Consider the following 12,795-nt stretch of genomic DNA (forward strand, 5'->3'; position numbering starts at 1 on the left):
GATAGAAGGAAATCTAGTGCCAGAAAGAGACAACAGAGGAAAGCATACAAACCGTGTGAACAAAATATCTGATTCTGAAATACTAAGTGTTAAAAACCACATACATTCGATTCCAAAGTATCAAAGTCACTACAGTCGACACAAGAACATGAAGAAAGTTTATCTGGATCATAACATGAGTATAGCCAGTCTCTATTTGGATCGATATGTCCCTTGGTATACAGAAATGGGAATTGAAGCAGTCAAGGAGCATACTTACCGTAAAATATTTTGTACCGAGTATAATATTGGATTCAAGCTGCCAAAATCAGATACTTGCAAGACATGCGACGAAATTAATATCCAAATAGAGTCAGCAAAATCGGAAAAAAATGATTATAGCGAATTAACAACAAGACTTAACTTGCACAAGTGTAAGGCTCAGGCAATGCAACAACTACTGAAGAGCGAAACAGCCCAGTCCAAAATTGATAACAGGACATGTGTTATATCGTTTGACTTGCAGCAAGCGTTACCGATTCCCAAATTAACCACTGGTCCTGTATTTTATTGCAGGAAAATCTGGATGTATAATCTAGGAATCCATGATTGTACGGAAGACGCTGGTCATATGTTTGTCTGGACGGAAAACATTGCAAAAAGAGGAAGTGATGAAATTGCATCAATACTCATAAAATTTCTAAGCTCAAAGATAGGTGAAGTAAAGCATCTCGTTTTCTTCACGGATAATTGTCCCGGGCAAAACAAAAACTGGCTTTTAATGTCTTTATGGTTCCAGCTAGTGAAGGAACAAAAGTTTAAGTCTATTACACACCATTTTTTAGTCAGCGGACACACTCACCTTTCCTCCGACAGGGATTTTGCTCTTATAGAAAAACGACATAGAAAGTATGCTCCGCTTGTGTACTCTCCTGAGGAATGCCAAAAAATTATAAAAGAATCTAATAAAAAGAAGCCCTTCAACTTAACTGTTATGAAGCAGGAAGATTTCCTCAATGTATAACCACTCTTAGAGAACATTAAAGAGTACTCGCACTGATGACCAGCAATCTTTGGATTTTTCCAATGTTTTTTCCTTTTTGTTCAGGAGTGATAACAGACAAGCATTTTACGTTAAACATTCTGTGAATGGTACCTACAACCCCGTTAGTGTTGTCAAGAAGGGACGTCCTAATGTGCTTACTGTATCTGCTTTAAAACAGAAGTATATTGAGCCCATTCGGATTGCAAAAAAGAAACTCGAAAATGTAAGATCATTATTACCCTACATACCTTCAGCGTATCATCCATTCTACAAGAGTTTACAAGAGGATGTCAGCCCTGATGTTGCTGATGAGGTCGCCGAGTTGGTTGATTAAATAAGATTTGGGGTACTTATCATTAATGTAATAATGTAACAAGCCACATTTTTTTAAAATAAAGACTATTTTTATCTCAACTTTGGAGTAATTTTATTAATATTGTTATAAATATAGTTCCATAGCGCAACGTGCACTCACATATCTAAATTAAAACAACAAAAGTTGTTACTGGATTTTATATTATTTTTAACATTCAAAGTCAAATATCTCACTTTTGCCTTTTTGAGGCTTGTCATTGTTTCACATTAAGCTCTTCAATTACTTAATTATATTCCCTTCTGAGAAAACAATCTGCTTGTGTGTTTAATGCTATCACTGCACTTTGTTTTTTAAAGAAAAAGTTTACCTCGATACAGTAGGCTTTCGGGGAGTCCTATGAAAACTTGCGTCTGCTTCCTGCAGCTACTGTGTACCTTCCAAGTCGATCGGGCTGGAATTGTGAGAGCTAATCATGGAGAATTATCATAATATAGACCACGGAGAAAATGCAGGCGGTTTGAGATATAATTTTGTGTGATTTTGAGAGAGAGAGAGAGAGAGAGAGAGAGAGAGAGAGAGAGAGAGAGAGAGAGAGATAGAGTCCCGGTGCGAACTCAATAAAAAAAAAGGAAATATTCTATTTCACCACCTATTTCACTTTGAAAATTACAGGGTTGTCAACAAAATCAGTTTACAACCAAATATACTTACGTAATTTTTAAAATTATAAAATTATTATTATAGATATATAGATTGGTTGATCAATTTTGTCAAGTTCGCCAACCATCAAAAGCTTTTAAATAGATTGTTCCCAAAAGTGTTCTTTAAGCTTGCCCTTGTGGTACCCATAGAATCACTCGTGATAGGTTATAGGAATATATTGATTCAAAAATATTTCTATATTAAAAACAATGATATTTACTTCCATAATAACATGACATTATGATCTCTGTCTAACTGATCTTCTAGCTGTTGTGAAGACACTCCAATGGAACAACACAGCTCATCTAAACTTGATGCCCCTGATAAACTTTTTTCCAAATCAGATTGATCCGATAAAATTACAGGATATTTGTGTACCCTGCGAATGATCCCTTCCAACACCCCAAACTGTACAAGTTTTCGCTCGTTAATTCGAAGATTTGAAGGGTTAAATCTAATGCAGAGATCTCGGATGGTAGTGCCCCTAGTCATAGCAGCATACAATCTAAAAACATCTCGGATGGTTGGAGGCTGTCTTTTTGATTTGGCTACGAAATTTAAGCATCTGTGCTAAAAATAATATTTGTAGATTAATTTAACTGTTGAAGAGTTACTTAAGATGTTTGGATGTCCAATAAACATCATTTTAAATAAGTATTTCAATAAACCATTTTTTTGGTATTGTCGATTATAGTTTAAGAAAAAATAGATACGATAGATAGAAAACGGATTTTTAAACTATGTTTTCTCAAACATTTAATAATAATCCTTGTATCGGCATGTAAGTAAGATTTATTTATTTAATTTCAATTTTACTAGATCGTTTTTCACTTAATTTTTATTTAATCAATTTAAATTCATATTTAATAATTGCACACATATAATATTGGCATAGTTGCTGTATATTCTGTACCAGACAGCACCCTAATACGGGTTATTATATTTTCAGCATTTATTTTACCATGTACCGTTGACCTGAGGATGTATAGCAAATTATAATATGCGAAACTGGTCGTTGGTCGTAGAATAGATTGATTGTAAGTCTTATTCTTATTTCTTTTTACCTATTCAATAAATTAATAATTAATAATTAATAATTAAAATTAAAAATCCAAAAAGTTCAGACATTTTCGGACTAATCAGTTCATCTTCAGTAAACCTAAAAAGTAAGTAACCTCAATAAATTTAAAAAAACGTGAATGTATATTGAAACTGTTAAATGAAAAATGTGGTTTAGATTACTTACTTTGGAGTACTTGCGCTGCTAACCGAAAGAACCAAACAGTGGTTGGGTTTAAATTGTAAATGTCATACTTAAAAGTAATAAATTATACGGCATAATGCCGACGTAAATGGATAACTATCCTGGAACAGCATGTCCCTACTCGAAGTAAAATTTCCACATAAACAAGGGTATGCGAGAGTTTGCCAGCAAAATTAGAGACGCCGGAAATAATAATTTACTGTCTCAATGACAATGACATTTATGACATGATTGATAGTTTGTTTTTAAGAAGTAAACCAGATCAAGGACCGATCTGTTGATATAACTTTATATAATTAGTTAATTAAAATTAAAGAAAATGGTTATTATTTTTATTTATTTTAATTTATGAATTGAAGTATGTATAATGCAATAATAAACCGCAGAATTTGCACGGCTAATAGATGCTATTTTGGGCTTAATCTCCTTTTTAAATCTACAGTTATATCAAGAAATACAAAAGTAAAACTCTACAAAACAATAATACGCCCAGTCCTAACATATGGTTCAGAAACCTGGACTTTAACAAAAAGCAATGAAAACATGTTAGGATGTTTCGAAAGAAAAATACTAAGGCGCATCTATGGAGCGGTAAATGAAAATGGTGTCTGGAGAAGACGATACAACTTCGAACTCTATAGGATATACCAGGAACCAGATATCGTAAAACACATAAAGATAGGACGTCTGAGGTAGGTAGGCCATGTAATGCGGATGGAGCAAACCGACCCAGCTAGAAAAACGCTCCTTGATAGACCTATTGGCCAAAGAAGAAGAGGAAGACCCAGAACAAGATTCCTAGATAACATAGACCAAGATATGAGAAATATGGAAATACGTGCTTGGCGGAGGAAGGCGATGGATAGGGACGACTGGAGAAAAATTCTTGGGGAGGCTAGGACCCACACAGGGTTGTAAAGCCAAAATGATGATGATGATGATGATAATTCATTATCTTAATATATGAAGAAAGTAAATTTAAAGATAAATTAAGTAATATGAAGAAAAATGTATTGAAGTTGTAACTATAGGTGAGATGTAAAGTTGGTTGTCTATGTCTCAGGGAAAGTTAAATTGTATTTATTAGAATATAAATATTTTTTAATTGGTTGGTAAAATGTGTGTATTCTAAGATTATTGGTAATGAGAGAAGTTAATAATATTATAATAAGAAAGATTTTATTTTTGAATCAACGTTAGAGGGGTCTTAAGATAAAAAATGTGGTAGTGGTAAGAATAGAAAGAGGTATAGATATGCTAAAAGTTGGTAATGTAAAATTGTGAAGTTAAAAATTTTTGGTTCGAAAAAGGTAGAATTGAAAAAGTAATAATGGAAAAGAAACTTAATGATTCCTGAAGTAGCAGTGTGTCAGTTAAATGTATGGATTGGAAATCATAGATAATTGAATATAAAATTATTAATTGTCTGACTAAATTGTGATGTTAAACAGAATGAATGGTAAAAAAATTATGTGTTGTTATTTGAAATGTCATAAAACAAGATTTTTTTTTAATTCAAAGACAATTGGTTGCGAACTGATATAGTAATAAGGGATCAAATGTCGGGAAGTATGAAATTGAAATTAGAAGTGAATAAGATGTGGCGAGTTGGTTACTTTTTAGGTTCAGGACTGAAAATGGACTGATAAGTCCGAAAACGTTCTGAATCGTATTTAAATTTATTTGGATTTTAATTTAATTTTTTCATTAAATATTTTACCGCAAACGAAGTTTTTACTTCGATGTTCGAATTTTTTAACTAATATGGCATACAGTCAATTCATGGAAACATTTTAAGTTTCCTAAAACCGTACATTTTTAGAAAAATCGAGAAAATTCAGAACACATAGATAACTCTTTATAGCTTATTTTTTAAGGACAATTCAATATCATCATCAAATATAGGGGGTTCTGTAAGAAAAAATAAAATTTTGATATACCAATATTTTTTGAAGTCAGTTATACACCGATCCAGATATTGTGAAATTCGTTGTTAAAGTGCAGAAACTTAAATGCGCTGGACGGACACATTGCTAGGATGTCAGATTACGAATACACGAAGAGTTTTACATTTTCAAAACCAGATGGCACAAGAAGTAGAGGACGACCATGAAGAAGATGGATTGATAATGTGGAAGAAGACCTACAGATTCTAAGAGTAAGAAGATGGAGGGAAGTTGCCAGGAATCGACAGGAGTGGCGACTTCTTTGTGAGCAGGCTAAGATCCACAACGGATTGTCGAGCCACTTATGATGATGAATATGTTTTGAAGCACCCTGTATAATTGACATTTTTAAATAATTGTAGTGTTAACGGCCCTGTATATTCCCATATTCCCTGTATATTCCCAAAAAAGTTTGAATATTAGACCGTTTTTCATACAGAGGCCGACACGTAACGGTTAGGTTACCCGGTATATATAATAATAAAGGACTTTTTACTCTTATAGGGCTCTAGCCATTTAGGGACGATCTTTTAGACAAATTTAAGACAAGTTTTATAATTTATGAAATATGCATATGAGATTTTTAATTAGTGAGAATATTGTATTTTCTAATTAGTCTATAGAAAAACAAAAAAACTAGGTAACTTACTTGTAAGTCAACATCTTGTGCCATCATCTTCAACTTTGGAGTTGTACAATACACATTGCCATATTGAAACAATGGTACCAGAGCAACAATTCCATAATAAACCAAATTCTGAACACAAGCTTTGACTAGATTATTCTCCACATCTGAAAGTGTAGCTATTTTTGCTACGTGATTAAAGCCATCAATATATGGGGTAACTTGCTGAGTAGTCAGATCCCATTGTTGCTCTGGAAGTTCCCTTATGAATATTGGAACTTGGTGATCCATAACTGGAGATGGATCAAGCCTTATTCTGCATACTTTTAGATGGGTAGTTGTGGCTCCTTCAGTCAAAGCACATTCCCCTATAAAAAACACAATATTTATTTTCTTATCCATAGTTCAATTCTTATATACGGAATTACAATAAATATAACACAATTGTTTTGTAATCACTTTGTTGAAACACTTAGTTATATTATCAAATAGTTGTAAAATCGAGATAATTATAATATGAGGGCATTATTTGCAAAACTCGCTAATCGACAAAAGTTTCGAAAATTATGTTTTTTAATAAGTTTATTTTAGCACATAAATGATGTCGAGAAAATTACAGTTATTTGCAGAACTCTGTGCTTCGACTGTTTACCTGCATAACTCGCTGTTTGTTCTACTACCAATGAAATTTGCCAGTTGGTTCACGTGAAGAACACACTACTACAACAGCTGTGTTGAAGAAAACAATTTTCAGTAGTTTATAATTATTCAAGGGATTAAACAGTTGTATTTTGGCGAATTAGGAACAGTTTTTTTTATTAATATGGAGTTTATAAATGAAAATGGTTGTTTTGTTAAACCTAATGAACAGGGAAACAGAAACACATAAAAAGTCACACACACATTTAAATCAGAAACACATAAAAAGAATGTGGATAAACTTGCTAGGTAAGTGCTTCATATTAAAATTTATGATTTTAGACTTCTGCAACAATCGTTTGATCTTTATGTAGTTTCATTTGTTTTTCGCGTTTTAACCTTGGGTAGAGCTACAGAAAAGTTTATTAAAAGAGTTGTATTGTTACAGAAATACACCAAAAGCACTGCCGACCTTTCCAACTTATGGTCATAACGGACTATCCGGATTGCTCTATTATTGTACCACACCCATGGTGAAGCAAGTAATAGATTTTCATGCCTACCTTTATCAGTCAAAAGATAAATGTACACAAGACCTTCTGATATTGGCTTATTGTAAGGGACAGAAACCAAAAAGAGGGAAATCTAATCATGCTGCAGTGTCGATAAAATACCATGTACGTTTGTGTGAGGCTAAGATGATTAGAGTATGTGCCAAGTCGTTTCTAGAAATCAAAAAATTTTAAGCAAGGACCGCATACAAAGAATTGTTAAATTTTTTTATTACTGGGGAGCTACCCAGGAAACGTAGAGGTGGCAATAGAGTGGGTGCAAAAAATTATGAAAAAAGAAACTGCACCAAAAAATTTATAGAATCTATAACATGTACGGGGTGTCATTACTGTAGAAGCAAGACAAGCATGAGGGTCTACTTGCCATGTGACTTGAATTTTAACAAACTTTTCGACCATTATCTTCGAAGAGGCCTCAGCCTATGCATGTGAAGCTTAGTTATTTTCGAAGTATGTGAATGTTAACTACAGCATCGCTTTTGGAACTCCGCTGACTAACTGTTGATCCAGTTGCTTGAGAAAAAATGAGCAGTTGAAAGTAGTAACTTCTTTACTGTCTAGACTGCCTGATCAAGCAGCATATTTTAGCCAGCAAATAAACTATAATTATTTTACAGTTGTTGCTGGAACTTCTACTGATAAACTAAGACCAACAAAAAATGTGTTTTTTTACGTGTGGACGGAAATTGACTCTCGAAAAGATTCTAATACAATAGTTTCAGCTTTCTAATATATCAATATAATCTAAAACATTTTAAGTGGCATTCAGGAATTCCATCTTAATAGTTTTTCTTGCCGTCAATATATTACCCTACTTATCTCTTCACATCTTTTGTTTAAATTCTTTTCTGTTTTTGTTCAGTTTCTGGTAAAATGTTCTTGTCTGTTGGATTGCTTAGTTCATGTAGTTCTTTGGTAATATTTTCTCTCACCTTTCTGCAGTGTTTTTTTCTTCTTTACATAGTTATTTATATTCCTTCTCTGCTTGTTGGCTTCTGCACCCCTATTACATCAGTAAGCATGCTGTTTTTTTCTTTCTGTTATAACCTGACATTCTTTGTCAAACCATTTATTCACTCTTGTTCTTCTTTGTTTGCCTTCCATGCCTAATAACTCTTCAGCTGTTTCTTTCATAATATTTCTGCACCCTTTCCACTCTTCATTTATGTTTTCATGCCTTAATCTGTTTTCTAGTTTGATATTTATATTTTGTATATATTTTCTATTTTTGTTGGTATCTTTGAGTCCTTTTACATTGTACCATTCATGTTTGGAACCTATTTCCTTTTTTATGTTTAAAATTTGGACTCTTAGCCTACTTTCAACCAGGTAGTGATCAGAATCCACATTTGTTCATCTGCTAGTGTGGACATTTATTATATTCAATTTCTGTCTCAAGTTTGCACTAACATGATCTATCATATTTACTGTAAGCCTGTCAGGTGATTTCCAGGTGCCTTTGTGTATATCTTTCCAAGCGAAGTTAATATTATAAAATTGATTTCAAAAAAACTACTATAAAAAAAGAAGACATTTTTGTAATCAGAGAATCAAAAATATTAAAAATTTATTATTCCTCAAGCAGCAATTTGTTTCATTTTGTTGGGCTGTGTCATCATTCCTGTTCCATACCATGCAAATTAAATGTATACTTTGTATTCCAGTGTTCTTACATTGGCAGAATTTTTAGTTTTTTATTGACACTTGTAAAATTAAAGTATTTGTTTTGTTGTGTAGTTGCAGCAATCATGGATTTAGCTGCTAATTCAGCTGCTGATTTACCTATTGTATCTTTGTTTTGCTGTGTAAACATATTTCAACATGATGTCAGAATATTGATTAACTCCGCTATTAAATAGACTAACTCAGCTTTAAGCCCCATTAAATTTTACTCAGAAATAAACTTTGAATCTTGATAATTGCCTTTCATTTGGTTGACTGCAGAATAAATAGGATCAATTGGAGGAGGATTGTATTTGTAACAATATGATTGATGAAAACTTATTTTATAAACCAGATCTAATGTATTATTTTTATTTTTATAAGCAGACATATTTTCTTACACACAGCCTTCACATTACGCATTACACATCGCATTCTAAATTTCTGAGATTGTTATGAGATTTTGGCTATTTTCAAGCAGTTACGATGCGTGACTTTGGATGACTATTTTCATTTTTTGTTTGTTAGAGTATAGTATCATAATATTCCACACACAATATCTGAAATATATGTCTCCTTTGTATAGGTTCAGCAACTTTTAATTTCTACAATGTGGACTTTTGTAGTCTTTTTTCTTTATTTTCATATTTTTTGTTGGTTAATCTTACTCTTAGTTTTGCTGAAAAATTGGAAATAAGTTTAACAATAATAATAAACTAGTTTTTTGTCTTTTATCAAATTAGGAGGTTTTCACATTAGGAATATTAAGTATGTGGTAATTACACATACTGTTCTTAACTGCATAAGTTAACGATAACAATTATTATATTACACATACAACGATAAAACTACAAACCTTTGGTGTTTAGTTCCTCCTTAACTTGCGTCAGTATTGGTGTCAGCTTTATTTTTGTCATTTTTTCTTGTGACAAAAAATCACTTTCCATTTCCCTCGCCACTAAATAATCTGAAAACTTCTGAACAACTGATTCATACTGTACTGTCCTAGCATCACTGTCACAGACAAAACATAAATTAAAGTGAAAAGCATTTCTCATATATTTGTCTTTATCATCGATTCTAACAGGAAAACCAAGGATTTTGTAGTCCTGAAGTGTTCTAAAATATTGATATTTAACATTCAATAATCAGAAAAGCATTGTTATTCTTACACTGTTATGACACTTCTTTGCAATTCTGCTTTTGTTATAATGTAAACACTAATACTATCAAATAGTTCTTTAGATATATAGTTTTCAGGAACCTATAAAATAAAGTTATAAATATATGAAATGTACAAGTATTTCATTTAATTACTTGACATGATATTATAGGACCAGCAGTGGGATGAAATTCACAAAAAAATATACAACGAATAGGACCTTCTTTTCTTGGAAATTCTATACGGTTTTTTAATAATTCCTTTACATTCATTTTAGAGACGATATTTGAATTAAAATAAAAATATGTAAAGAATAAATTAAAGAAAAATTACATTATACATATACAATTTAAAATATTTATAACCTCTCAGTGTCTCAGTTCAGATATTCATCTTCTCTTCTTATACTTCTTCTTCTCTTGGGTTGTTGGTTTTGCTACGAGGCGAATTACCAGCTCGGTTTGGTTCTTGTTGAAATGTATGGTTTGTGATGTTAAAGTTAGATCTAGCTTTTAGCTTTATTTTACAGATCACATATCACTAACTGATTTATGCTTTATATCATTTGATTCTTAATGCGAAAGGTTATAATGGTTGCGGTGTGGATGTGAAGACGTGGAGACTCCACAGAGTTTACAGTGGAGTCAAAGAATATAGAAGGAAATTCCACTGTCATTTTTTAGCGTCGGCAAAGGTTATACACATGTTATAAAAAAGAACCAGAAGTTGATCAAGATTAGTCAGCTCAGTGTCAGTGTCAGTATAGTTCGGTGGCTCAGTCCTCTCACTCAGCAGTAGTTCTTATAATTTTCAGGTTTTCAGATTTTTATGCCACAGAAGCGGTTCGTACAATGCAGGATCAGACGTTTACCATAAGTAAACACATGAACACAAGCTCTGATCGCTTGGGACGCGCCGACGCAAGAAAACCGACGCAAAAGCGAAAAAGCCAGAGGAAAAAAGCTGTAACTAGACGCGTGCGCCCAGAACTAGGTGGTTGAGTGTAAGCAACCACCGAATACTGCGAGCCGAGACGTAATGCAAATTACATCAGAAGACTGGGAAAGGTCGGGTCAGGTAGTTTTGTGCGTGTTTCTTCTCCTAGAGATTGAACGGCAATTTTTTCGTAAGAAAGGCCACCTACGCAAGTCTTTGCTGTTGTTTTTTGGTTTTCAGTGACGGCGATTGGCCAACTCAGGCTATCCTGAACTTGATTTTTTTAAGAAGGGAACTCCCTATACCCTGCAAAAGCTATATACTACGTAGAGGAGTTTACAACGAGGGACAGACAACAAACAAAAAAGAGTAGAATATAGTCTGGCAACCCGCCATCCTATACATTGCACAGAGTATAGGAAAACAGATATCTTCTTGTCCATTCCAAATTGAAATATGCCCCGTTCGACCCGTTTAATAAAGGTCTAACAACCCTATACCGGCAGAACCTCCTGATTCCCCTCACACACACAGATCAAACACGAATACAATACCCAATGACAACACAGACTTTCCACCACTTACAAACACTCCATCTACTCCTATCAATGTACACACATACACTCACACAGGCACCACATTACCCATACCCACCCTACATATTAACGAAGATACCACAACCTCCATAATAAACACTTATACCGACTCCTTTGTCTCCAACCTAATTAACACCCTTCCAGTCGACCAGATAGACTGGTTAATCGCTGCTTTGCAGCTGTCCCGTGCGTCTGTCACACCTCCTTTCCATACTACACCTTCCACCACCACACAAGCTTCCACCGCACAACCCACAACAACTACACAAATCACCAACATCCAACCTACCTATACAGTACACACAGACCAGCCTTTAAATACTCACACTAATACCCCAATATCGTATGCAACTGCTATTCACTCTCCTAGACCTCAGCCTTTCCTTCTTCCTTTACTCCCTCAACCTTAGCAAATCAACCCTCATCTTCCAAATCATCTTTACAGTTCACCCAATAGAACCGTTCTCGAACCTTTTGCAGAGTCTTCTTAATACTAAAGTGTCCACCTGATGCACCGTCATGCAACTGACGCAATACTTCTGACACTTTACTATTAGGTACAATCAACTGAAGCTTAGTTTCTGTACCATCATCGTCCTCAAAGATTCTATACAGAAGATCATCTTTTAGTACTAGGCAATTCCATTGGCTCCAGTAACACTTGACTTCGGAACTAAATGTACTAATGTCTTGCCAAAAAGGTCGACCACTTCGACGAATCCAATCCAATACTCTTTTTATACATGGATCATCTGCCTGAGCGTCTTGTAGCTGTTGAGGCTGCCATTGATCATTAATGACGGTGGTTCGTCTCACGGGGTAAAGTCGTTCTTCTAATTCAAGACAATGATTATGGTTTGCACTGTATGGCCGTCTTGACTGAGCTTCAGCATTTGAATGACTTTTTCTAGCCCAGTGTTCGATCTGTTCTAGCTTTCTGACTGTTGTATTATTTTCATGCAATTTTCGACGAATGTGACCTACGTCGTTTACATTCCAACATCTGGGTTCACTTCTCTTCGGCATCATGTTACGAACTACTTTCTTTACGATTCCTCCAGACGTTTATCGTTTTGTACGTCGCTCTCTTCAGAGGTTCGTACTCGATAGCTCCGCGAAGCTCGTGTTCCAAGGCAATGGCGAGCGCTTCATCTAAAACTTTCGGTCTTGCTAATCGTAAAGCTTTCTGTAGTTCACTGTCTCTCAACCCATTGATGAAGGTATCTACAGCAATTTCTTCCAATATGTTGTCCGGTGCCTCTGGATAGGCCAACAGCACTATAAGAGCAAAATCTGCTTCAAATTCTTGCAAACTCTCACTTGCTCGTTGGATTCGACTTCTTATTTGTAC

At 34.1% G+C, this 12,795-nt stretch overlaps 1 protein-coding gene across 1 annotated transcript; it reads right to left on the reverse strand.

Moving 5' to 3' along the window:
* Positions 1-1,696: 1,696 nt before the first annotated feature.
* Positions 1,697-10,476, reverse strand: Nprl2 (Nitrogen permease regulator-like 2). The gene is made up of 5 exons (XM_072525996.1): positions 10,068-10,476; positions 9,923-10,014; positions 9,607-9,869; positions 5,902-6,245; positions 1,697-2,612 (listed from the first exon to the last, which is right to left on the reverse strand). The coding sequence occupies exons 1-5, from the start codon at positions 10,182-10,184 to the stop codon at positions 2,259-2,261; spliced, it is 1,170 nt and encodes a 389-aa protein (XP_072382097.1). The 5' UTR covers positions 10,185-10,476; the 3' UTR covers positions 1,697-2,258.
* Positions 10,477-12,795: the final 2,319 nt, after the last annotated feature.

Source organism: Diabrotica undecimpunctata, chromosome 3 (genome assembly GCF_040954645.1).
Source record: "Diabrotica undecimpunctata isolate CICGRU chromosome 3, icDiaUnde3, whole genome shotgun sequence".
NCBI classification, from domain to species: domain Eukaryota; kingdom Metazoa; phylum Arthropoda; class Insecta; order Coleoptera; family Chrysomelidae; genus Diabrotica; species Diabrotica undecimpunctata.